This window comes from Salarias fasciatus, chromosome 7 (assembly GCF_902148845.1).
Source record: "Salarias fasciatus chromosome 7, fSalaFa1.1, whole genome shotgun sequence".
Taxonomy (NCBI): Eukaryota; Metazoa; Chordata; class Actinopteri; order Blenniiformes; family Blenniidae; genus Salarias; species Salarias fasciatus.
The window spans coordinates 18004419-18031922 of record NC_043751.1 but is presented as its reverse complement, the minus strand read 5'-3'; the positions used below and the strand labels follow the sequence as shown (position 1 = coordinate 18031922).

The 27504-nt window shown below is 42.7% G+C and overlaps 1 protein-coding gene across 1 annotated transcript in view; it reads right to left on the bottom strand.

Moving 5' to 3' along the window:
• mctp2a (multiple C2 domains, transmembrane 2a) overlaps positions 1–25108 on the bottom strand; it is a 31348-nt gene extending 6240 nt beyond the window's left edge. Inside the window, exons 1-19 of the mRNA XM_030096521.1 lie at positions 24997–25108; positions 23037–23990; positions 22448–22507; positions 22261–22372; positions 19995–20137; positions 19808–19884; positions 19589–19703; positions 19453–19476; positions 16926–17105; positions 16008–16138; positions 15715–15901; positions 14945–15038; positions 14746–14848; positions 14546–14648; positions 14369–14470; positions 14195–14269; positions 13772–13891; positions 4107–4226; positions 2885–2926 (exon numbers count right to left, since the gene is read on the bottom strand). Of these exons, the coding sequence (XP_029952381.1) occupies positions 2885–2926; positions 4107–4226; positions 13772–13891; positions 14195–14269; positions 14369–14470; positions 14546–14648; positions 14746–14848; positions 14945–15038; positions 15715–15901; positions 16008–16138; positions 16926–17105; positions 19453–19476; positions 19589–19703; positions 19808–19884; positions 19995–20137; positions 22261–22372; positions 22448–22507; positions 23037–23978 (2730 nt within the window). The 5' untranslated portion in view covers positions 23979–23990; positions 24997–25108. The remainder of the gene's footprint in view (positions 1–2884; positions 2927–4106; positions 4227–13771; positions 13892–14194; positions 14270–14368; positions 14471–14545; positions 14649–14745; positions 14849–14944; positions 15039–15714; positions 15902–16007; positions 16139–16925; positions 17106–19452; positions 19477–19588; positions 19704–19807; positions 19885–19994; positions 20138–22260; positions 22373–22447; positions 22508–23036; positions 23991–24996) is intronic.
• Positions 25109–27504: the final 2396 nt, after the last annotated feature.

Sequence of the window (27504 nt, the reverse complement as noted above, 5' to 3'; positions counted from 1 at the left end):
ATGCATCAAGAAGCAGCACTCTGATTATCATTATTCATCTGCTTTAAGATTCCTCAAATCCTCCATCTCCTTAGCGACCAACACTGAAGTCCTTCCTACATTAATCGTGTGATGATATTCTTTGTTCATTTCTCTTTCGCGGTGCGTACATGAGTGCACAGAAAACAAAAAATAAATAAAAGATCTCCTTCTTAAATGGAAAAGGGTGGGTAAATTGGGGATGGGCTAAATGAATCCTAAATGTCTACTGATTAGAAAACCTGTGTGAAATCATATTCTCATTTCAGAAAAAAAAAATTGTAAAAGCTTCCTTTTAAGGTGCGGTAATGGAGAACCAATTTGATCTCCTGCACAAAGGTAAACATGCTCTCACAGACGTGTGGTGTTATCAAAGGCTGGGGAAAAAAAAGCTCATTTAGCATAATTTTAATTAGAATAAACGGTGCCAAATTTGAAATCTCAGACTGATTTTTTTTTTTTTTTTTTGACAAAGATGTGAAGTCTGTCTAAATGAAAAACACCTGTGTTCCTGGCTATCTCAAACGGGACCGAAATCGGCTAACAAACAATTTGCGGGGATAAAGCTGTAATGTGTTGTCGGGCCCGCGTGCAGCACGTCTCGTAACGCCTCGGATCGCGACACGGGAAGCCCCTCTGACTCGCTGTGCTCAAGGAGACCCAGCGGTGACTGTGGACTGTCGGGTGAGAGATGGAGTAACCCCGCAGCCCAGTCTCGCACCCCCACAACTGCCCCCTCGCCCTCCTCCCACGTCCCCTGGGCAGAGCCAGTCAACCCCAGACTAGCAACACCAGCCGGGGGGCAATGAAAGGGCCGTTTCATCTTCCCTGTTCATTCCTGTGTGAGATCTATGGAGTTGTTTTGCCTCTCTGTTTCTTTATGTTATGATTAAATATTGTCTATCTGCTCAATTGATACCTAAGGCCAAAGGGAAGTCACTTTGCCCACACATAATTTGTAAGCTGTCTCCTTCCCCGAGGACAGATTTGTTCACAGGCAGAGAATCTGTTCTGTATTATCCTGCTGTAACACTGCCTTGCCTTTCGTCTCTTTTTAACGTCATGCCTTCACATTCTCGCTGCTCTGTCTGAGGTTTACATATTTCCTTCCTCAAGGGGGGAAAAGGGGGGATAAAAACATATTTGAGTGGTAATCATAACCTTCTCAGAGGGAAAAGCCTTTATTCACATGTTAGAGGAGAGACTAGGGGAAAGAAAGCAAGGCTTTGAAGTCGTCAAATTTAACACTGATCACTCTTTAACCCCAAATATTTTTAAAGAAGACTTTGATAGGGTGTGTAAAGCTACACTGCTTGATCTAACTGCATGATATCACATTCAAGTGACAGCAAGACCATAACAAGACTTTCAAATAAGCCACTTTAAATTAAAGCTGACAGCTTAAAACAAACATGGGTGACTGCTTAATTAGTAAATGAAAGGATATATTTCATTTCCTCCGAGTGTGAAAGAGCTTAGAAGGCTCATGGAAAACCTTTCAAAGAGCTTTAAGAGGCTGAGTTTGCAAACACATGACATATAGAGAGAAATGTAAACCGCGGACTGCCACTTCTCAAACCAGAAAAAGGAAATATTTCTCTTTCAAATTTCAGGTAAAGAATAACTTAGCAATCTGCTTAAAACAACTTGGTCCGTGAGGGTAAAACTTTCAAATTTAATATCCAAAAAATCCAGAATATTCCATGTTAAAGCACCAGTTAGTTCGCAGCAGAGACACGAAGTGTGGCTCTCCATTTGTGCGAGCAGACATATCATGTGAGTTTCATCTGTGAATTAGCCCATCCTTTCAGACAGGATTTGGTGGATGTGCCTGTGTTTTTAAAAGAAGCTGGCTTTTTTCTAGCCCCTGGTCATCACAACAGAATATATTGAGCGCATTATGGATATGAATCCTGGGCCTAGACACGCAGCGCAAGGGTCACTGCTTCGAGGCTTTGTGTTAGTTCCACACTTCATTGCCATAAAGCAATAATACACATCCCTGTTAACTTTTCCTTCTTTACAGAAAATAGTGGGATGTGTGTAATTGAATACTCTGTGCTGTGGGAAGTATAATTTTCAGGCTTCTTAAAGATTTCCTGCCTTTTTTTTTTTTTTTAAGAGACACCAGAGATATATAATCATAAACATAATTTTTAATGATCTCTTGCAAACTAGTGAAAATAGCTGATAACCTTCAGGGCAGTTTCAGAGTTTGCTGCTGGCTTCCTGCACTTTGTTCATTTCTTTTGGTAGTAAAAGAATCCCTCTCAATGTAAGGCTCTAATTTTCCACAAATGCACATGAACAATCTGTTTTTATTCCAAACAGCTATTTAAATCCACAATACAGTTAATATCTCATTTACAGATTTTCAAAGGCCTGTCAAATCTGAGACCGGTGCGCTGCGCAGTGACGCCAAACACACAGAACACCAACAAAGAGCCAAACGCTACATTTGTTTAATCTATGTTGCCCTCATTTAGAATGTATGAAAATATTCCTATTCACAGTTAGAAAATAGCTTCTGAGAATCTACCAACATTATGAAATTGCAAACATATAAACTTGAATGAGTAGAAAATTTCCGAGGACTGGCCATTTGCTGAACACGGTTTTTACCCTCTGGAAGTACAGAGATATATCACACTAGTAATAAAGCCTTGGTTATTCAGCAGGAGATATTATAAAGGTCCGAGGGGGATTTCTATACAAGCTATTGAGGAATATAGGAATGAAATGGTAAGGAAAAAAAAAAAAAAGTTAATAATATACCTTTTTTTTTGTATAATGAAAAACGAAAAAGCTAATATTGTACCAAAACATATTATCCTTTAAAATGTTAGAAAGAGACAAGATAAAATACCTTCTCGTCTTCCTCTTCATCGTCACCCATGGTCATGTTCACCTAAGAGAAAATAAAGGGTAGAGGGTGATTTTCAACGAATAGGACATGTGGGCACTGGAGCATTTTTAACAAACACCTAGTAATGAAATTTTCTTTGAGTACATTCACCCCTATTGGGAGAGGCTTGTTTCCATAGAGACTGCATCACAGGCGTGACCTCACACAAAAGGAGAGGTGAAAAAGGGCCTTCCTCACAAGAGCACTGTCACACCAAAGCAATCTCTTTTCTCCACAACATAAGCACACAGAAAAACAGAAAGAGGATAGGAAAAAAAAAAAAAAAAAAACACATTTAATTTGGATGTTGTTGCCTAGATCACTTTATATCAAGTCATCCCTGACCCCACCGTGGTGCACGCTGTGACATTGCCTGGGCACAGAGCTGTGTCATTGCCGGCCAGAGGGTCAGAGAGGGGGTGACAGAGTCTCCACACTGGATATGAGGGTGAGCCGAAGCTTTAACATTGCCCAGGGACGGCATCTTAGCCAGTAGCCGTAAACACAATGACTGGACCGGGGATTTCACTTTGGGGAGGGTGTCTGTGTGTGTGTGTGTGTGTGTGTGTGTGTGTGTGTGTGTGTGTGTGTCTGTGTGTGTGTGTGTGAGTGTTTGTGAGCAGGCCTGGCCTCTGGCCGGCCAGTGAGAAGGCTTACAACACAACGAAATTGGGGGGCAGTCAGAAGTGTGAAGAGTATTAACCTTCACAGGCATGTGTAGGGCAAGCATAATTTCCATAACAGTAGCCAGGGTAGGGATAGGGCTGTGTTGTAGATAGAACTGTAGTCTTTACAGATGTGGTGGAAGTGATGATAAAGCTTCCCATGCATTTAGAGTGATTTAATTTGTGTGTCTTCTTACTGAATGATGTTTTATGAGGTTCTCGGAGACAATGTGAAAAAACTAGTCTAACCAGTTATAAGCTTCATGGAAAGCTGCCAGAACTGTCTACAGTGTGAGGTGTGTTTCAGAAAATGACTCCTATAGTATACAATATACATGAAAGTGAAAGAGCAGTTATTTCACATTACTGTAAAATTGCAATTTCCACAGTGTGCACGAAGAGGATTTCATTCAATCAGTTTGGCCAGAGCTGGGTTAATGTACTGAATAAATTTTCAATGTAAAAGAGTGCATCAGCAGATCTGTATGAATAAATACTGAGGCGCACTCATCACTCACCAGGTCCTGGTTGGAGCTGGCCTTTCCTGTGGAGAGCTGGAAGTAGTTCCAGCCGATGAGCAGGAGCAGGAAGAGCGGCAGCATGAAGAGCTCCCAGTGCCACACCGTCACCAGAAAGATCTGAGGAGACAGGACATGACAGCAGAGCGCAAAGCACATCACGTTACAGCCCGCAGCTTCCAAATCTCCACAAACCTGTTCCCCAAAACAAAATATGTAATGGATTTAACCACATCCCAAATCTCATGAAGAGCACTACAGCACTGTAAAGCCTCTGAGATTTACCGCCAGTGGCAACAGATTTTGCTCCTGGTGGTTTGAAAGTAATAGACATTCAACTTTTAATATCTTGAAATCCTATTTGCAGCATAGACACCGACGGCGCGGTGCTGGCATAGCGCCTCGTTGCTGAACAGAAAGTATGACATGGATAGGCGTGCTATAATGTCTTTTAACTCGCACATCAAATCCTCTTAGATTCGGAGGCAGCGACGCTCTCTGACGAAGCACATATGGCAACTGGAGAAGCATTTGCAACATTTACCCCCTCTGTGGTGGTGATACTGAGAAAAGCCAGGACCCCTGGTAGAAATAAGATGGATCACACTGAATGAGTAATCCCTCATAATTCTGTAAAAGAGTGGTGCTAAGCACGTTGCACAACACCCACCGCATTTCACAGCAGAGCACTAATTGGACGGCTGCATTTAAACCCATTTAGTGACAGCCTAATGAGTCTGTCTCCAACTGAAATTATCAGGAATGTGTGAGGAGGATAACACCAGCAGGTTGACAGGGATGAAATGAAAGTGTCCCCCACAGCAAGTCGAATCTTGAAATCTATTATTGTACGAATAAGTGCCAATACGCCCGGCATATGGTCCACCGCTACTTACCACAGGCTGTTCAACTTTAATATACATTTTCCGATAATTAATGCACCCTTTACGGCAGTTATACTCATTTAACTTTTATAGCAAGGTGTTTATTTCAAACGCTGAATATGCTGTGACAGCTCTGCTGAACCTACGCAATGGTAGCACTCTGCGGTCCGGGCTCAAAGAGCTGCAGGCTGCTCAGAGTACCAACAATATGTTCGAGTTAAAGCCCGAGATAGGATGTGAAGTACTGAGGCCTTCGGGCCTCAATCGCAGGCCTGTAAACAGCAGACTGCACCTGTCACAGCAACAACGTGGCGTCCGTGCATGTTGCTCTGGGGGGCGGTCTACCTACCGCCACACCAGGCCGAGGTTCAAACGGCCACCGGGGAAACGTGTAGCATGAGTAACGCAGACAACACTGTGGCCTAAGCGCCCCAGGCTTCGCCACCGCATTGCTTATTACCCCTCAAAAACAACCTGGGAAGGGGCGGGTGAGCCAAAGCGCCATGCAGGAACACAGTGGGATGTCCGAGACGCAAGGAACCGAACAATATGTTATTGTTATCTTTTTCTAAGAGCTCATTTAAATTACGTATACGGCAACAAACTAGAACCGGTGAGGGATAAAAAAAGGTAAACAATGAATATGCATGATGTGCAGAGATAGCTGCAGTGCATCTCCTCTCTGTTATGAATAACTTACGTCATGTGTTGTCACCTCCGTTCCCATGAGGCGATTCTAAAGCGACGCTCCCCTCACCCCAGAGGAATTCTGCTGGCTGGTGGACAGGTAGCTTGTCATATTCCCAGTATTCTCATAAAAAAAGGGGAAAAAAAAGGGGGGGAAATGTGCCTGGAAACTGACATGAGCCCAGCAGGAATGTTGAACCTCCTTGCCCTCCCTGCAAAAGCTGCTACATTAACCACTAAAGTCTAATTGCTTGGTCTCTGTCTTCCTGTGCGAGTCAACAGAGGGAGCCAATTCATTTCCGCCCAGGGAGCCAGCAGAGAGAATCTGTCACAGGTATTCATAATCGCCCACTAATGCAAATTTCTGCTCACCGCGTTCTGGCTCAGTGGACAAGATAAAAGCCTACAGAAATACAATGCCTTGTGTCTAAACTGAGAGCTTAAATGAGGGTATAAACCAAAACTGTCAGAAAAATCTTCTCAATTCCTCCCTCATGGTATGTCAACCCATGTGTTCGGGATTTACATGGTTTTTTTTAACACTAATAAAAACGATGGAGAGAAACATCTGGAAAAAGCTCCCGGATTCCTTCACTCAGGTGCACCGACTGAGACTCTGCCGTCAGATATCCCGCAGTAATGAGCAGAGGCAGGACTATATCTTCCCCTTGTCTCCTCACATTCTAGCGGGTTTCTGTGAAATGGAGACAGATCTAATTCGCCACTAAGTGGTTTATGTTTTATAAGCAATCCGCTGAGTGATTAAAAGACGTGTTAGACAAAGTGCAGTCTCTCACAAGTAAGCGCAAGTTCGTATTAAATTTAAAAAAAAGAAAAGATCATCTACTTTTTATTTGACTCCACTTCAGGGTCCAGCTGCACAATTTTATTACCGTCAACAAATTACACACAAGAAAAACCTTGAACTTTTGCAACACAACAATGCTAATATGTTACTCAAGAGGTAAGACAGTCATTTATGTGACCGGGAAAAAAAAAATAAAGCAGAAAAACAAAAGCCGGAGAGGTATTAATTAATGATATACTTGAGCATTTTGGTTTGCGCACAGCAGAATTGGATAACGAGCAACTTGTAATTGAACAAGTGTTGGTATGTATGTCTGGGAGGAGTGTCTCTAATGTAGGAACCCTCCCTTGACAAACACCATTTAGCTGAAAAATGTGTGTGTGATTATGCGCAGGGTGCCTGGGGAGGGGAAAAAAAAGAATGAATTAATAAAACTATTAGCACATGGTGGAGTAGATGATGGAGATGCACTCTCCTTAGCCACCTGTAAGCGCTTGGAGAAGGGGGCAACCCTGGGCAGAGCAATTCTGCCAGGAGGGTTAAGAACAGCCTGACAGATTTGTTTTATAGTGCCATTAATATGATTCCACTAAATGCATTCTGCGCCTTCTCATGCAGATCCCCTGGCCAGCAGAATCCAGCACCTAATAATAAAGCACTCAGCGATTAAAAGTGTGAATAAAATAACTTAAAGCTGAGCAAGCATGGCAGCTCCCACCACCCACACTCTCCCAGGAGAGGGAGAAAGGATCGTAGCAGGAACAAAGGGACAAAGACACCTTCTATAAAAGTTTTTACCGTTCTGTAAATTGATTAACAGGGGGTGGCCCAATCTAGCAACCTAAAGCACTGACTGTCAGACGTGCTGCCAGACTACAAGGCTGCCAAATGCGCTCCTTATACATTACAGCCGCCGACGAGCTATAAATACAGAGATGACATCAACGTAACACCAATAATACTGTTGATATGCTAAATTAATATAATGTCACAGCACCAGGAGTCATATAATATCATTACTGTTTTGGTGGGAGAAAAAAAACTTTCAGTTTTCGTTCCTGTGGTGGATTTCATAAATACCCTTATTTTTAAACTATGTACCAACCAAACACACAGAAGATTTAATCTTGGCTCTGTCTTCACTACTTCTCTTCAGTTGCACTCCACTTGGAAAGCTAAACAAAGCAAGAAGAGCGCCAGCCAGCATTATGAGGGTCAGTCATGGGGGCTGTGGACGGATGCCAGATTACGTGAACATATACTGAAAGAGTTTAAGGCTGACTATAGGCTGCAGGGTTTATGTCTGCATGTGCGTGGATGTCTGTGTGTGTGAGAGGCAGACAGGAGGATGCACTCTTGTGTGAATAAACAGAAAAATATTTACAAAATACATGAATGTATGTGATATAATTAATCAAAAACAGGGACCGCTGCAAAACCGAGTATAATTGTCACAATAAATGATTTTTTTAAAGGAAAATCAATCAAATTTATTATAAAAAAAAAAAAAAAAGAATAAAAAATCAGAAGTAGCAGCGCAACTCATGCAAGTCCTGTTTTGTTTTTTTAGCCGGGCTGAAGCAGATTCTGGTTGAGAGGGGCTCATGCCGGGGACAGAAGCGGCAGGCTTTAAAGTAGCTGTAAATGCAGAGCAATGAGACATGTAATTTGTGTTGAGCTCGGGCCAGTGTGGGGACAGGCTTTCAGGGGGTGTCAGCGGCAGAGGAAGCGCAGATAAGATTTCTCTTCAGGGCAGGTAGAGTGTGTGGGCAGCCATGGTGCTCTGAGCTAACGCTGAATAAATATTTCACATACGTTCAGCTCAAGCCTTATCGACTTAGAGGGAGAAAGAGAGGAAGACGGAGAAAGAAAGAGAGCGAGAGAGAGAGAGAGAGAGGGAGGGAGAGAGTGAGGGAGGATAGAGTGAGAGTGGACGAGGGGGTAAAAGGGAGAGGCTACTATCAAAAGAGATACCAATAAGACGGAATTCCTCATGCGGCTCTTCAGCGGGGCGACGTCAGTTCTCGCAAATTATACAGTAAATTAAATTAACATAATCTTGAAAGCAAATAGTTTAACATTATTTTCTGTACAAAATCTAATAAAATGACAATCTATATTTTTGCTATGGTCACATTTATTATTTTTAGAGAAATAAATTACAAATGCACAAACGTTAATTTACAATATATCAATCCTTGAATAACTTTGAGTCTTATAGTATTATCACCAGTGTGATACAGTTTAATTTACAGGATTTTCTTATTGCATTTTCAAAGTTGTAAACAAAAGGTTAGCGGGAGCACGACGATAAGCAAATGCCACAGCTTGTAAGAACACCTGCACGGTAAAATGCAATAGCGATAGCGCTTTATCAAAGCACTCAGGAAGAGCAGCTGTGCGAGGCGAGGCATTAGCATTTGCTCACAGGGCCAGCTCTGGCCGTTGTCTCCCTGCCTGTCTGACACATGCCAGGGCGAGCGGAGCGCCAGTGCGAGGCTGGAGCGGGGCAGTCAGCGGGGGCCCCGTGGTGTCTGTCAGTGGCGGCTACACTGACCCCGCACTCCGGCACTGGCCACTAGTGTTTAATCCGTGTCGGGAGCGTTAACACTGAGCGACCTCCTGGGTGACAGATCTGCCATGCGAGCCTTTTTCCCCTGAGGAGGTGGAGGGAAGGGGAGTGGCATGGACTCTCTCTCCCTGTCAGCTCGACTCACACAAGTTAGCGCGCCGGGGCCAAGACCGGCCCCCCGAAACAGTCACACACAGGGGTGGACAGGTCGCTGCCTCAGCTGCACAAAGAGAGAGGTGTCCTCTGTGAGTAGGAAGGTGGCGAGTGCGTTCGAGGCAGTCATTATGATACGGCGCACACAATGGGGTCAAACGCAGAGCACACTTCAACCAGGCTGAAAACATGCATAATCTAAAACAACAAAGAGCAACAGATGCCCACATATAATCTTACCTTCTCGATACTACTAATATATGTTGTTTTACAATACTTCTCAATAATGATGTTGATTTTTTTTTAATGTGTGTTTTTCTGATTTGAAAGTTTAAAAACATAAAAACAAGAATAATTTTGCTAATTAAATGAATATTAGTGGTGAAAGGTTACATGTTGTGTTCGGATATCCTGAAGAGCTGTCAACTACAGCTGCTAAATATTAATCCTGTGGTAAATCAGAAGACAAATAAGAACTTTGCAAGGTTTCACAGTCTATCATTTAATAATTAATAATTCCCAGACTAAAAAAAAAAACATTGAATATACACACCGCCATCACTTTTTGTTCTTACTAGACACATTCCCACTGCACAGCCTGTGAGAACTCCCACAGCCAAGGAGATGGAGAGTCTAACCCCCGGGAGACCGAAGAAGCCCACTCCTTAAGGCCTCCAACTTTTTCAAACAGAGAGAAAACAGATGCAAAGCAGAAACAAGGAGACAATTCACAGGCGTGCACAGTCCTCTCGCTGTTCTCACAAAAGCCCGGCCGCACTGCAATGCAGTAAACCACAAAAGAGCAGATCCAAGACTCACAACGCGTCTCATTTTCAGGGACAGTGTTAACAAGAACAATTATGACAACTCTGATTACGGCCTTGATCTCGGCCGGGCTGGTGCTCTGGTTAATGGCCCCGACTGCAGCGGGCTCCACACAGGTGGTCTCCCGAGGCCTCTGGAGCCAGATCTGACCCCGTCCTGCCCTCATCTGGGGGAGACGATGATTCTATCAGCCCCCAAAAACGGACCCGTTGCAGCTGCCAAGTGTGTTTACAGCTGCACCGCATCAAACATTCATCAAATGCCATCTTTACAGTGTGTGATGTGAGGCAATCAGCATTTCACAGGCTGTCAAATGATGTCTAAAGCAGTTGCTACCTGGCAGTGTCAAAAAGAAAACGGTTCAAATACTCGCATAAGGTATACAGGTTTCTTTTTAGTCAAACTCCTGACAGATGAGGTAGCTCATATGTTAAAATATTAATTCTACTTAAATACTTAAAGCGGTCTAATGACAGCAAAGCTCAAAATCAGCTTTCAAGTGTAAATGATCCTTTTTTTTCCCTACCTTTCATCCATTTCATCTAAATCAAAATTGTTCTTAACTTGAAACTTCTGAAACAGATTAATTTGGCTGCCTAATACATGCTCATTTAGCTTTTTCCCCCCCCCCCTTCCCTCCTCTTTTTATTCTTGTGAAAGAAAGTTATGTCTTAGTCCTAACATACAGAATGGAGGATTTCACTCCAAGTTGTTCCCACGAATGGCTCCTGTTGGGAAAAGTAACTGATCTGATGTCTGCAGAAGCCTCCGTCTGTGTTTCTAGCAGTGCTGTAGCTCCATCTACAGGCGCAAACTGTGAGAGCAGCAAAGAACTCTGGGTGACCCCTCCGCAGTCACTGCTGATGTATAGCACATTCATCTCTCTCAGTCTTAGTGAAAAGCACATCTAAAGGCAGTTATTTTATGAAGATTTTAGCTGTCACATTCTTCTCTCTCTCTGAGAAAGGAACATGCTGTTGTCAAACTCTTGAAAAGTGCAGAGCCTCGGCTCATTACAGTAGCATAAACAAGAGGAGTGGAAAAAAAAAAAGAGAAAATCCAAATTTCTTGTTTGTATTTCATTCACTGATGAAAATGTTTATGAGGATTTGCCAAAACTTTGTTTAAATGCGTGAGAAAGGTTTTTTTTTTAATTCCAATTCTTTTTTAATCACATTACCTAATTAGAGGGGCTTTTTTTTTTTTTTTTTAAACGTGCAGCCTATTGGTGGAAAAATTGAAGACAACTTCAAACAGTGTGGACTCTGCTGATGAGTTTTCAAAATCAAAACCAGTAACCTCCTGCACTCGCAAACAGTAACAGCGCTGCAAGACGTCCTCCTCCTGCAGGAGCTTACAAACTAAATAAGCCATTGTGTAGTTTTCTGATTACTACTCATGAGGGGATCATCTTGATAGATATGAAACTAACACTTTTTTGTATATACTTGCTTACTGTGAACCAGAGAGATGATCCCTTATGCAAAAATTTGAATACCCTGCACACCACGTACCAACAACCACTTCATAATGCATACATGAATCTACATAAACAAGACAGCAATGCAGGCTGCATGCCGTGCGGAGGTCAGAGAATTGGCCTGTGGGACTGAGTGATATAATGGCAAAGTATTCCTGGTAAAGCACTACATGAGCATCCCGCAGTCCCAGTAAAAACCACAGCAGTGGTAATGCATTACAGGATGTACAGAGAGTAAAAGGGTACCGCCGGTCTGTATGCATGATAAATAATGTATTGTAATGTATATTAAAGCTAGACCCACCAATGCAGTGTTTCCTACTGGCATACCCCGAGAAGCCCTGCGCTTGCCTGCCACGGTGGAAAAGAGCAGACACTAGTGGTATAATTATGCACATCTGAGAGGCAAGCAGAGGCCATCTGTCAATGTCTGAATCAGTTACCTTATTACCACTGCCTAAAGATATAAAGATAGGAGTGGGAGCCGCTTTCATTAAAGCACATGGTGGCATGCTGCTTCAGACAGCTCCAAACACGAACTTAATTGGAAATGATGACTCGGAGGAGGAAAAGTGACCGTACGGTGGATGCCCTTGGAGTGGGCAGGGGCAGGAGTGAGGATTGTGGCACGGCACTTGGCTTGTAAATGACAGTCAGTCAAGACCTTGCTGCTGCCCTTATCTGACAGTCGCACGGGCAGCGAGGATTCAAGCCATCCTCCTCTGATATTTACATGTGATTAGCATGTTTCATTGTACTTGTTACTTGTTGAGAACATAATAAATCATTGACAAAAAGAACTTTTCGCTCGCCGAGCTCTCAGTCTGCTTGATGAGTGGGTGATGAATAACAGTGCCAGGTTTTCTCTGTTTGGGCAATTCTCACCAGCCACCCCTGACTTCCGGACTATTTGAAGCACACCTCGTCACAGACAGACTCTGACTCCTCTGTCTGCTTTTAAACATTCCTGTGCGCCGGTGCCTGAAAACAAGCTACTTGTTTGCAATCAAAGAATAACATATTAATTGCTTAAAAAAAATAAATAAAATCATCTACGCTGAGAGGACACTGAAAAAAAAACATTTCTCTGTGGTGACAAAGACAATCATGACAAAAAAGTGAGTTTTTCTAAAAATCTGTATTTTGCCCGCCGTACTCCTAAGCAGCAGGTGGAGCAGACGTGGAAATGAAAGATTAGAGTGTACCACCACACACACTCGTCGCCCGCGGAGGATCTAATTATAGGTGGAGGAAGATGGCCTCGTCCTGCTGACCTGTCACCTGTCAGCCTGCCTATCCTCCTGCTCTCCTGCCCGTCTCTCGCTATCGGTCCGCGCTCTTACTCAACCGTCTTCCTCTTTTCTGCGCTCCAACTTTCTTTCCCAGATAGTAGTCTTCCTCCCACTCTTATCCTTACACAATTGCCCGCATTGTTCTCCGCCTTCCTGTCTGTGTGTCCGCCTGTCTGTGCGCCGCGCTGCTCTAAAAGGCTGTGATACACTGAGCCGGGCCACTGCCTGGGGGGATTTGCACCTCAGGATCAGTGAGAAGGGCTTACAGAATACACCAGGTATGAATTGCATGTCATCCTGAGACGGAGCAGACAGAAGAAAGGCGGTGAAAGGAGAGTTCTTCACACACCCTGTCTGTGACCGTTTCCTCACCCTGACACAGCGCTGGCAGGGCTTTTCATGGCAAGTGTACACTCTTAATCACGACATTACATGTGCTGTACTGCGGGGGATTCACTGGGTGCTTTCAGATTATTTAAGCTTAGGACCCGAGATCACATACCCTCATTAAAAACAGCTAAACAGAGACATTTAAACATGGTTCAAGTCTCAGAGGCACACTGTCACTACTCCACCCAAGGAAGCTGAGACTGTGATCCTCCTTACACCTTCCCCAGGGTTAGGAGGCTTTGCTAAGAAGTCAGATGTACAAACGCTCAAACCCCACCCCTTCAGATGCACTCTAATGTCATCAGAACTCAGGGAAAGCCAAGTGGGGTTTGATTTAAGGGATAAACCACATCTATCACACACAGATGGGATAGAAACAGAAGGCAGCCATTGTTTTTTCATGGGGGAGGGAAAAAAAAAAAAAGACAAGCAGAAGAAGAAAATGGCTTAAACCAAAGATTCTCTTCCAAACCTAATTCACATAAAGAGTTAAAACTGGGCTGCAGTGAAATGGGACAAAACTTGTTCGCCCCAAGGCTTAAAGAGAATTCATTAACGTGAGGCAATGACTTACCAGAAAGGCTATTAGACTCCGTTGCGTGCTCTCCCATTGAAAACAGCTTTTAATGTACTGTAACGTGTACAGAACTGCCGTGCTGATTTTTCGAACCCGATAGATATTCTGGGCAAGGACCTAATGGGAAATAATTGGAATAAAACACCAGTTAGTAACATTTGATACTGGACATAATGTTTATGACTTTGCAATGTGGTTGAATCAGCTTTACAATCTCGCATTCGCCATTTATGAAGTGAGAGCCAATTAAAGTAATTCTGTTGACAATGACCGATCCAAACTGTGACCGAGTGCAGCTTTGTGTGCCTGCTTTATGAGTTCAGCGTGGGTCAAATGTTTCGGGAAGTGTTATTATTCTGTTTGCCAAATTCTGCACACACACACATACAAAAAAAAACAAAAAAAAAAAATAGAAATAACCTTTTTGGAGAACTTCATGTTTTCCTCTGAAAATTTGTTCTCCTTTGGTTGGAAGGTTTTGATGCCAGCTCTGACCTGGAGGACACAGTAAAAAAGACAACAATTTCACTAGACTTTTACTTCCCCTCTGCATAAGACAGAATTACAATTTTAACAAATGCTTCAAATCTTTACTTTGTTATAGATGATCTCCAGCACCAGTGTGATGGTCCCTTTCGAAGCTCTTCCCAGGTCTTCTTTCTTCAAGTACAGACATATCACCTGGCCATTCTGAACCTTTAGACACATTAAAATCCATGAAGGATTCCAGAACGTACTTTTCCATGGCGTTTAATAGTTAAAAATACTTACAGTCAGTAATGGAATGGCCACTTTCCCCATAAAGTCAGGAGCCTTGTCTCCATTTTCATTAAGGACAGTCAACTCCACCACATCATGGATGTCCTTAATTGGACTGCATAACAATTACACAAATGTTCACATTAAAAATGTGCAGAAACAGAAAATATACAAACAGACCTCATGTTTTTTTCTACAAATGTCTTAATTACAATGTAAATGCTTTGTTCCACTCTGGATTCAGGGTCTTGGACATTGTGTGAGTTTGGAGTTTACAGTTTCCAAGTTCAACAACACATACAGGGTTGCTTTTTCCTGCAAACAATAGAGAAATGTGATTGTTTACGGTGAAGAAAAAAAAAACTTGTCCAAGCAACTGCAAAACAAGAGTGTGTAGCTGTCACATTTTACCGTTAAGGTCTGTAGCGGGAAGATCGTTTGCCTTAATGACGTTGACCTGGAGGAAACCCACGTCTCTCATACACTTATAAGAGTTTTTCAAACTCTGAAATGAGAAACAGATTGAGTTAAAATTTTGTTATGTGTCTGTGGATATTATTCATATGAAACACAGGTCCTTCCACAAGTCACTGGCTATGTCTGAACCATAAGACCTGAAGATTTAATGTATTTTCACCAAGTATATCAACAATGATTCTCAATGTTTATATGTTTGTCTGTTCAAAGAGAATTCAGTGAGTTTGTTCACAAATACATTACATACGTTGTAAAATAATTAATGTGAAAACAATAATGATATGAACACCAAAGTTCTTGAATCAGCTGTCTGACAATTTAGTTTAGATCTTTTGAAGTTAACTCAGGAATGCCATGAGGTTTCCACATCACAGTCAACAGGCTTATTTAAATTCATTTAAGTCGATGAGGTGAAAAAGTAGAGTAACTTTTGCCACACTGCTGATAAACCGGTGCATCTGCTTCTGTAGTGATCCCTTTATACCTTGTGGTGAATCTGGTGCATGCTGAGCAGTCACTGCTTGTAAACACAGTTCCTAACTCTTTCATATCCCATTTCCAGCTCGGACTTGTTGACATTTCAGATCCCACATGCTGACATTTGCACTCCAATTCAAATTTGACTGTGTCAACTACACACCTCAAGTACTGTCTTAAAATGAAGTCAAAATAAAATTAAAAAAAAAAAAAAAAAAAACACTTACAAATTTATCCACCACTGAGTCTCTCTCATCAGGCTTGGCCAAGGTTGCAGACTCAATGTCAGTGATGGAGACTCCCCAGCAAGGTCTGAGGGTGACCAGAAACACCAGCCTGCCTTTTTCTGGGTCCAGCACATGAGTGTACAGCTGTCTCTCATTAAGTGGAAGTCTCGACAGGTCGACCTCAAACCTGAGGTACAAAAAGAAAATTGCTCCATTGAAGCACGTGAAGCTAACCAGATCTGTGAAGGTGTCTGTATGAACAAAATTAACACTAACAACCAGAAAATACTCACATTCCCCATGATTCCTCGCTCTTCCTGCCTCTCTTTGAGAACAACTCCACCTGCAGTGGTTCCTGGTTATCTTCAAACTGATTGAAGTCAAACTGCTCTCTCCACTGGGGATTCGTCTGAATGCAGAGGTTCTGAGGGCAGTGAAGACACAGATTCAGCACATACAGTAGTGTGGAAACACACTCGCGCGCACAAACACAAACCCTTTGACGTAATGTCAGGTTTAATGCATTAACAGAGTGAGTAGCTCCTGCATGACAGGTGGATTAAGTCTTCATTCAGTCCAACCAGAACGAGGCAGGAGAGGAGAAAGAGCGGCGTGTTGTGTGTATGTGTATCTATCTGCGTGTGCTTGTATGTGTACACCTCAGTAGCCACTCTGGGATTGTAAACACTGACAGCTTCCAATTAGAATCAGCTTTGTTCAACAAACAAACAAGCAGAGAGGAAAGCAGAGAGGTTTACAAAGAAATGACACGACAACACAAGACAAGTGCACCATAGAATCATCAGGGGGGAGGCCAACAAGTACAGGTAGATGAACAGGGCATGCTGGGTATGCAAATGAAGGCAATGAAGCCCGGCACCCGAAGCACAGTGAGAAGTGAGTGGCAGCTTTGCCCAGTCTAATGAGCTGCCTCTGCCATGGCCCAGTGAGCCAAGGTGGAGGTGAGTCACTGACAGGCACCTGCTGGGAGAGAGAAGCAGGGAAGTAAGAGATAGGGGCAAGGAAGAAAGTTAAAGTAGAACGAGAAGGGATTAAATCGACAGCAAAAAAAAAAAAAAAAAAAAAAAAAAAAAAAAAAAAATATATATATATATATATATATATATATATATATATATATATATTTTTTTTTAAACAGGGAGGGTTGGAGAAATGTGAAAAGAGAAAGACTTGAGAAAAGCAAGTCCAACCTTGCTCTTGTACTTCTGATCGCCGAGGCGAAAGCGGACGTAAATGTCGCCCTGGCCACACGGCGGCAGCTCCTGTCCCTCCACAAGGGTGATGCCGAACACCCCGGTCCACATCTGGTTCTTCAGCTGATTCTTCTGCGTTTCAGCCGTTCGCTGCTGAGGCTGAGCGGCCTGGTTCTGCTGCAGAGCAAAAAAATTCACACAGATACTGCATTTTTTTTTTTTTTTTTCTTTTCAAGAAATTGTGCATGACAAGTTTTTTTTATGCTTCCTGTGCCCCACACTTTTCTCACCCTTGCACCTCATCATGTTCACGCAGTGCATTAGAGTATGAAAAAAGTTTAGTGTGTATAGCACATCTCTGTTGGAGCACATTAGCACATCTCAACTGACAGGCGAAGCCACACGGTGGAGGCTCCTGGAAGGAGAGGAAGAGAGGGACGTCAGCGAGCAGCCAGATGTCCCTGGCTGTGACAGTCCCACTCATCACTGGCTCCCAGACTGAGTGTGGGGAGGCAGGACACTTGGCATACTGCACCAGAGACAGCAGGCAGCAGTGAGTAATGATGCAAACTACACAGCTCTCTCATCAGCAAATTATGCATACATGCAGTATGTATGGCCGGCATCAGAGTTTAATGCATGTTGGCAAATTCTTCCAGGTCTAATTTAACTCGCACAAAATACATATCTTTCGAGCTAATGTAAAGCAATAAAGGTAAAGAAGATCTCGTGATTATGAGAAGTCTGAAATAAAGGACGAGCAAAGCAAATAATCCACCTCTTCCGCCGCGTGTCAAGGAAGGGGGGGAGCTGAAAGAGAGAGGGGCCTTGATATGTTTCCATGTTAGAGTTCCCGTGAGGCCATGCGGTGATAGGCCAGGGCTGTAAAAACAAACAGCACAGAGGTTGTGTAGGGCTGACTGTAATTAAAGAGCAGGAGCGTAATCTGCTCTAGCCTCTTTGATTGCCCGGCTCCTTCGGCTGCCCCGGCGACGACGCTTCAAACAGCCCCACTGCAACTCCCCTGCCACTCCGGCCCCTCCTCATCACTACGGGGTCGCAACCCACATTGCCACCCAATCCGGAGGGGATCAAAGCACATCTCTGGGACCTGAATTAACATGGAATACCACAGGCACAGCCCTATAAATATCAGCCCCTTCAAAAGAAGAGGAACAGAGGGAGTGGAGGAGCGATATAAAACAGGCCTCAGCCAAGTCATCCCAAGTGTTTATCTTGGACACATTTCTATCTCAGCGGCCAATAAAACAATTCCACTTAACTGTAAGTGGCCCCTAAAGAGAATCTATTCCTGGTCCTAAAAGGGCTGTGCGATTGCTTCCATATGGTGGGACAGCATGGGGACAAGCATGATGAGCTCAGACCCAGGTCCATTTGGCTGGTACCTCAGCACTGTCCATCCACAGCTGTGATATTACATCCTAACATCTGGGTTATTGCCCGCTATGCCTGGGAATTATCAGCCTTGCCGATCTTAGGCATCCCGCACTGGCAGCGTGCCTCGAACAGCCGAGCCCCCCTTCCGCTTCTCCCATACGCCCCCTCCTGTTTGAAACACTATCACACAGCAGAGTTTTACTCAGGCACTTGCCATCCCCTGTCTCTGTGGTGGCAACACAGAGGGAGAGAACGATGTTCTGACAGAGGGGGAGCGGAGCCGTAAGAGCTGGGTATTCAGCACTTCCAGGATAGGTGTTAAATGCAATAAGATATTGTCCGTTTGTCAAAAAACGAAAATGGGAAAAAATGGCATTGTTACATTGTTAAATTAGCACTGTGATTTAGGCAGCAGAACACTGTGCAGAGTCCCACTACACGCTTCTGCCTCCCTTTGAGTATCTTTAACCATCTGCAGTGGATAACCTACAATGTGTATGAAAATGGCATTCATTCCTTTGTCATCTAATTTCAAATTGAGATTGTCTACTGGACCATCAAGAGACTGAACAGTGGCAGATGTAGTGACAGCATAGGTGTGAATTATAAACCCACTCGCTGCAGTGTGAGTCCCAAACAGCAACCCTCCTATTTCACTCTGAATCTAATTACAGCTGCAATATATTGAAATCCACTTGAGGAGAGATGGAACTTTGTTTACAACACAACCAAATAGGGCTTAATAATGCTCCTCTGAGGGCTCTTTCATGACAACATATTCAGTCAATATTATTATTTTCGGTTTGTTCAGAATGTGATACCTTACCATACTCTTTCAAACAAAATGATGCCATTGAAAATGGTATGCATTGCTAAAAAGGTTAACTATAAAACCACAAAAGAAATAGGCAGAGCTCAATACAAGGTTACACACAAAAGCCTGAGTCCTGAGCATACGCCTCATTCTTTGTTGCACCATAGTACAGTGAGCTACTGCCCCCTAGTGCCTTTAGTCAAGATATAACATGAGACAAGGAAATACCTGAGCAGCATATACTAATTGCGTTCTCAATCAAATGTGCAAATTCAGGTTTTAAATTAAATGGGATTATTTGAAAACTCGTACCTTGTTCTTTCTTTGTGGCCATCTCTGAAAGGAGAGAAGAAACCCAAGAATTAATTTAGAAAACAAACATCAAAAGCAAAACAAAAAGTTTCATACGCAAACACACACAAACTTCTCATATCAGGAGTATTCTTACAGGACTTCTCTTGATGGTGGCATCTCTGAACATTAGGCAGACCTCAACAATAATAGCGCCCATGTCGTCTTCTTTACTTTTGGGATCATTAAGTCTCAGCTCAATTTCATAAGTCCTGCAGAGACAGAGAATGGTCAGAAATATTAAAAAATGATGATTACTTTTGTACAGCTTGAATAACAGACTTTATAATATCTATTTTGAAATCATATTACTCACTTGTACAGTTCGAGATTTGTCAGACAAATACTGCTAGAGCCCATGAACTCATCAGTGGTCCGATTTTTATCGTAGACCTGCAACGTTATTACAAAGATCTCCTGAGTTCTCATATGAACTTTAATTTGTGGGATCTGGCTCAACTGTTGTAAAATATTCCAATTATATTCAATCAAACAGTCCTTACCCGAACCTCCACCTTGTGTTCTCTGTCTCGAAGAGGATGAGAGAAGGACTCGTTCCACCGGGGGTTCAGGTTTTTGTAGACCACTTTGCTTTTATAGAACTGTTTTCCCTCGAGTTTGAACTTCACGTAGGGATCACTGGTACCTGAAATGTATCACACAAACTGAAACTGAGCGCATTATCAATCACTTGTGTTCTACTGTTATCAGATGATTACAGATTTTAAGAGAATCAGCGACAGGAATGAGTTATTCTGTTCAAACCTCATGGAAGATATAACGACCGTAAAAATGTGCACCGCAAGAAAACACACAAACATACACACCCTCCCCCCATGCTGTTCGTGTGAGACGCTGAAATATGTAGGCAGGAGATGCGCCCCACACATGGCGAAAACAGAGGAATGTAGCTGTTTAATTGTCAGAGTAGAAACAATCGCCAGCGTGAGGCAACCAGAAACCAAGATCGAGAAGCAACCAGTGTTAATCTCCCAAGCCTGTTAAGAAAGTCTGTCTGCGAGTGGGGTGGGGGTATGGGACTTCTTTGTTTCTGCAATTGCATGCAGATTGGCCAAAAAAATGAAAGCCAGCCCCATGCCTTCATTTGTATAGAGGAATAAAGGGGTGCTTGAGAGAGCCTGCAGGGAGGCTTGAATCACATGACAAAGGCCCTGTGGGGATGGGCTGTCAGGCCTGTCAGCTCCCCACTCCAAATGAACATCTCGCAAAGGCAGGCAGGACCCACAGCAGCTCCACCCTGCCAGCCTGTGACAGGGAAACCTCCAGGCAACTTGACAGGAGGAGAATGTGGCAGCTAGCAAGGAGAAAAGCTCTGGCATGGCTGAGAATGGTGACGATGGAAATTAATGGGAAAAAAGGAGAGGACAAAAAAAACAAGGGGTGGGGGGGCTGGTGGCGTGGGTCCTTTCAGAATATGTAATGACAATGTATGCCATTGGTGATCCTTTGGCACGGTGTTGATTGTTGGGCAAACAGCAGATAGACAGGATGCGTGCGGGGATTGCATCATCGTGGTGCCATCTTGTCAGGGAAAGTAAGATCTCAACTAGAACGCAAGGAGGGCGCTGGGCTTGGTGGGTCCTCTGCCACCAGGCAGGGTGAAGAAAAAAAAAAAACACCTCGCACAATCACTATTTTGCTGGGAATTAAAAAAAAACACTCAGGTGTGATATGGTCTTTCTCTTCCTAACAAAAGAAGCAGAATCCAAAAGCTACATGAGCCATAGTAATGAACTACAATGGCCAATCTCTTCCTACTAAGATCAGCACTGTGAAAGATCAACCTTTCAAAAATCCTCTGGAAAAAATGACTCAAAAAATGGTGACTGTGAGCTGCCATATTTAGCAGGACCACACACGATTTCTTTCATGTGTTGTAATTTCCAGTTATGACCACTTGAGGTTGCTGCTTTCCAAAAGCAAATCAAGACCAGAGCCTCGAAGGCCGGCATCACTTTGGTTTCTCTTTCTTCTGTGTTAATGGGCCATCACACAACAACATTTACCCACGTTTAAAACTAATGTAATAATAGCTTAAAAAAAAAGCATAAATAAATGTCCTTTAAATATTAGTAATAATTCTATGCATCAATATGACAATTCTAAACAAAGTAATCAAAAGAACTTGCAGCTGCTTAAACATAAAAATCTTCCATATAGATTTTTTTCTTTTTTTTTTTAATTTATCTTTAGGCAACAGCTGTTTGAGTGCAATAGTTTCATGTGGATGTTCTTTAATTGAAACTTATAACTTTGTCCTAGTTCCTGCTTTGTCATACTGGTCTGACTGCATGCTTTACCATTCTTTTTCTTTGTACTGTGCATCACTCAACAGCACACGTCATGCTGACAGGTAAACGGGCACATCACACTGCGCACAGCCCATCTTTCTCTTATGAACTAACCTATTTTCCATTCATGTCTCGCCGTCTGCTTTAACTCTCAATGGCTGCAAGATTACCAACATGCACCCAACTGCCATGTTTGAACTTCCACAAATCTCTAAAAATACACTTTTTAGCTGAAGACAAAAGCTATCAAAGAAAGAAGTTAATTCTTTTGGCCGGGCTAACAAATCTGATACGGTATGGTATATGTGTTTAAAAATGTAATGCTGTAAAATAAGGATTTGCTGTGATAAAGACTTAACTTTTTTTCTTTTCAACATCTAAATGAGAGCGCTGTTCAGTCTTTCAGTCTCTGAAAGATGAAGATGTTTTATGGATCACCTGCAGGGTGACAACCTACCAGAGCGCTTATCTCTGATGACCAGGTTCTTTCCGTGCTTCAGGTTGATGTTCAAGAGATACCTCTGAAATGGGGCCGGGGTTTGGACCTCAGGCCCTGCTGTCTGAACCTCCTGCGGACAAGAAATCACGTTTACAATCCGTCCCACATTGGATGCTCGGCTCACTTTCATTGAAGGAGAACTCACAGAGCTCTCCAAGGGATCTTGGACAGTTTCATCAAAGAAGTCACAAGGTTCACTGGACATCTATACAAGAAAACAATCATTTTAGAGAAAATCTTATGGGAAAAACACTGAAAATCATCAGAAAACAGCTGGTCGAGACTGAACAAAGGATTGCGGTGTGTCTATGTTATGTAAATTCTGCTGAATGCATTTTTAAAAAGTGGGAAACAAAGTGAGATTTTATCACCTTTGTGTGTTCTTGAAAAAATTCTATTTGAGCTTGTAAAACTGGTTTCAACTGGTCGTCTTATCTGTGCCATGTCGAGGTACGAGGATGTAACAGTTTGGGTTTCAACAATAGCCGAGGGCCAAATTAGGGGGTCACTTTCACCTTTACTTGCTTTTAATAAAACCAAAAAGTAACTACTTGGTACTGACAATAATACTTTGCTTGTAACATGTAAAGAAACCACGGATGAACAGATACAATTCACGTTTTGATACTAGAGTTTCATCAGCATATTTAGATTGCAGACTTTCTATTTGGCTTGTTCCTCTAAAAAGAAACATTTAAGACTGTGTATGTCAGGGGTTAAATATAAATACTGACCTCACACACTTCCTCCAGAACATCCTCGTTCTCCTCCAGCAGGCACTCGTCAATGGAGAAATCCTTCATCATTAATGGAGCGAAGGTTTCTCGGTCCAGTTCTTCTGAGTCCGCCCAAGGAGCACTGACCTGCTCCTCACTTGGGGTTCCCCCCGGAGAGTCCAGAGAGGGACCATCCGTGGTCTCCACAGTATCTAGTTTCAGAGAAAGTCTGTCTGCAGAAGCAACGGCTCTCACCGCTGGTGGAGTTCCTTTTTCTGAAGGTACCTTTCTTTGCTCGGTCTTCCTCTCATAAGGACTCGCTTGACTGTCGCCCATTGAGTGAGCCCTGGCTAGTATGGCAGCAACAGAGCCTGAAGGTGGTTTGTCCGCCGAGGTCCGTTCACTCACTCGATCTGTAGAATTTGGTTTTGGTGATGAGGCTGGCTCACTGTTAAAAATGTGCCGTGGTGCAGGAACCGGTTCGAAGGTGAACTTTGATACATCCTTCCCTTTGGCTCTTTTGTCCACTTGTGAGTAGAAGTCTTCCTCAGACTTTCCTAAACCTAAATTAATCTGAATTTCATCATAAAAATCCATCATTTCCACAGGCGCGCTGGCTCTGTACAAGGCCGGAGTGGAGTGATCCACCTGTGCACTTCTCAGTTTGGATTCTGGATATGATTCAGTCAGTTCTTCTGCAAAAAGCGGGCCCTCGGTGATCAGTGAGCCACTTGCAATGGAATCTGTGTCGCTCAGACCAGGAGAATTACTGAAGAAGGTGGGTCTGTCTCCAGAAAATGCTTCACCAGGGACAAACAGTAGATCTGGTACAGAAATGCTGCGTCGGTGGGCCAGTCCCCTGCCCTGCTTGGCCAGGTCCTTCTTGCGAGGCTTCTTGAGGTTAGGAAACTTGGTTTTCAGACGCAAGTTGTCCAAGAAGTTCTTCTTCTTCGAATCCATCCTGAATTATATCTTAAAGATATATAAAAAAAAAAAAAAAAAAAAAAAAAAAAAAAAAACAGTGATAAATTAATGTGGTAGACTTAAATTGCAACAACATAAACATTGGCTATAGTCCATGAAAATCAATAAAAAAAACAAATACATGCAAGATATACTGGAGGTGACCATAAGACTGACCATGATATAAAACACTAATCACACTGAGCTTGGAGCAGGAATTACATTAACAAATGCCTAAAAAGATTCAGCATGATTCAGAATAACAAACAAGGTCATTGTGCTAAACTTAGCAGATTTATTGGACGCCTGCGAACCGCCCCAGCAATTGCAAAAGTAGTTATTTGATGATACCAACTTCTGCAATGAGGCCTAAAAAAGCCTTTCTTGAAGACAATATAGTGCGCAAAATAATAGAAGAATAAAATAAAGCTGTCCTCTCAAACCAATGTCTCATTCCAATAAGGTACTAAAATGAGTCCAGTCTTGCGACAAACAATATCGCAAACAGCAACTAAATATAGAACTTCATATTTTAGAAGATACATAGCCTCAAAGTGATTATTTGTACTGGAGTTTACCAAACCTTAAAATAATTATGTTTCTTTCTTATTTTAAAATTCAGAAACGCAATCAAGCCAATTATTCAACTTTTTTTTTCTTTAAATTTAACAGAAGTGTTCAATAATAACTGATGAAACTTTATTTTTTGAGCAGTACTCGTGTCACACAAGTCGGTCAAGTCCGACACTAACAAAACAGGGAACGAGCCAAATAGTTTTGCACAGCAGCTGATTGGGTTGTGAATCACATTCACACTCACTTAACCTACTTCTGCCAGTTTTCTCTGTTACTGTGTAACATGATAAAACAAAAAATACTGTAAAAACAGAAGCAAAATTAAGACTAACAATGTAAAATAATTTTCAAGGAAGACGTACATATGAGTGAATTTAAAAAAAAAAAAAAAAAAATTCTATTCTAATAGAGTTTAAAGAAAGTAAACATACTACTTTACCTGTTGGCTCAATAGTCTCAAAATCCAGCGCAGTGATTTATTTCCCACTGAGAGACGCAGAAATTCATCCAACAGGCAGCTCCACCATTCTAGCTATGGTGACAAACGGAAGCTTTTACAGCTACATAACACGCAGGCTGCACTTTTAAACCGGCAGATAACTTTCTCGAGAAGCGATTGGTGCAGAAACCAGACGGGGTGAAACTGGACGTACCAGTCACGCAAGGTGAGTTTCAGTCACTACGGGAATGCGGCCGTCAACCGTTTTGAGTCCTACCCAAGTTGTCCTTGATGGATTGAGTTACAAACAGTATGATTGTGCGGGATCAGACATAAATCTTACGACAAATATTGAGTAAATTAAGACAATGTAGCAAGAGATTAAAAAGACACTGAAGCACTGTAAGTCTGAAACAGTTGCCCAGTGAACAGCAGCCTGTTTTGTCAGTCTGTTTATTGTTGATTTGTATATTTAACAGTTTATTTGCCTTTGTGCTGCAATTTGTCTGTTTTAAGACTTGAATGCATTACACTACTCTAATATGGCTTCTCTTACAGGTCCAAGTATTTGAAAATATACTTAATGCCATAATCTAGCCTAATTCTACAATACAACTGTCTTTCTTATGTGTCCAAAACAGTCCCAAAATACTGCTGATGGATTCTGCAACATGACTGAGCCATATGAAATGTCAGAACGGATCTGGCACTCGGTCGCTGCCTCGCTGTACCAAACGCGATTTCCTCCACACAGTCCCATATTTGTTTACAGTAGAACATGGTTTAGCCTAAGCTCGTCAAAAGTGAGCATTTGTGTTTGCAAAGTATAAACTATAGCTTTCTGTCCACACATAGAAGCTAATGCAACAGACCCACTGGTGTTCGCCGTCTCCCGTTGTCTGTGCCCAACAGTGGAGGCTATATGACAACAGATGTGTTTGAGTCTGGACTGAGTCTTGTTCAATATTTGCTGACGTCTTAAAGAGATCAGGCCCACATGAAAGAACCCCAAATTGGCTCCCGGTTGAAAGGCAGGGCTGGGGATCCGCGCAGGGGCAAGCCCCGATGGCAGGTGGCCTGTCGCCCTTTTTCTCACACAACTCAAACAACCCAAAACCCCGCTTGGTTACTCTACACATGCACACTGGACTCCTTCCAACCGGCGGCACAGCTGGTCCCGCGGACAAAAAGCCAAGAACATGTACTTGGGGACAAACGCACTCGGCGATGCACATGCGAGCCTACAAAGTGAAAACAGCCACAAAAGATTGAGGTTACGGACTACACAGCTGACCTAAAACCTCTGCTTGTCTCGCAGTATTTTACATCTTGTTGTTGAGAATGGAAACTGTGTTAAGAGCTCAAAACGTCAACTCGACATTCAGCAGGAGACAGTAAAACATAAAGAGAAATATTCGCCAAATGTATATGGTGCTTCAGCTGCACTCTGAGACACAGAATGATAATTACAGCCTTCAACATTTGCGTGAAGCATAATTATCTTCCTTTTAAGTGCACCATTAAAGAATGAGGCCTTGTTTCCCCAAACAGGAAAAGTCATCTAACACTGGCATCTGAATAAGCAGCGCTCGACCACTGTTTGTGTCTCGGTTGACCTGTCGCTCGACGTTATCCTGCGATCGTTCCAGCTGTTGTTATCAGTCATGTTCAGTATGCACAGTGTGAGGTTCTGACCTCTGCTGCTTTCTGTTGCATAAGAGAAAGTGAATAAAGTCTACATGTCCTTTATGAAACCATGTTCTCTCTCATCCAGGATGTATCTCACAACAGCTGAAGAGAGTCAGCTGAGCATGGTCGTGTATGTTTCTTTTCCATGTTCTCCTAACATTTCCAAAATAACTCAACAAAACAGCAGGAAATGAGCGTTTAAGGGTAAAATCCTCCCAAAAATATGACCAAAATCAACTGAATAAATTGCCTTCATAACAAATCTGTATTTTGGTTTTAAATCTATAGTTTGATGTTTTTAAGATTTAATACTTAATTCCAATAACTTGACAGTATGAGCGGTAAGAAAGTCAAAATAATCTACGTCATTGAACTGGCGATCACATGTTTTCTTCTTTAGGTGGATCGATTAAATTCAAGCATGAGGGGAGATCATTAGTTTTGGGTAAGGGTAAAAACACCACAACAAAACACATTTCTCCTAGGCGGCTGTGGTTCAGTGGGGAGAGCAGTCGTCTTGCAATCGGGAGGTTGTTAGTTCGATTCCTGTCTCCCCCTGTCTGCATGTTGAAGTGTCCTTGGGCAAGGCACTGAACCCTAAATTGCCCCCAGTGGGTGGACTGAGCGCCTTGCATGGCAGCCGCCTCCACTGGTGTGTGAATGTGAGTGTGAATGGGTGAATGTGTTAATGCAGTGTAAAGCACTTTGGGCTCTGTCAATGCAGTGTAAAAGCGCTATATAAGTGTAGACCATTTCCACTTGCAGGTGGAAGGAGGAAACTCAAACATGTAAACCCAAACGACAACTTCCTTTGTTCCT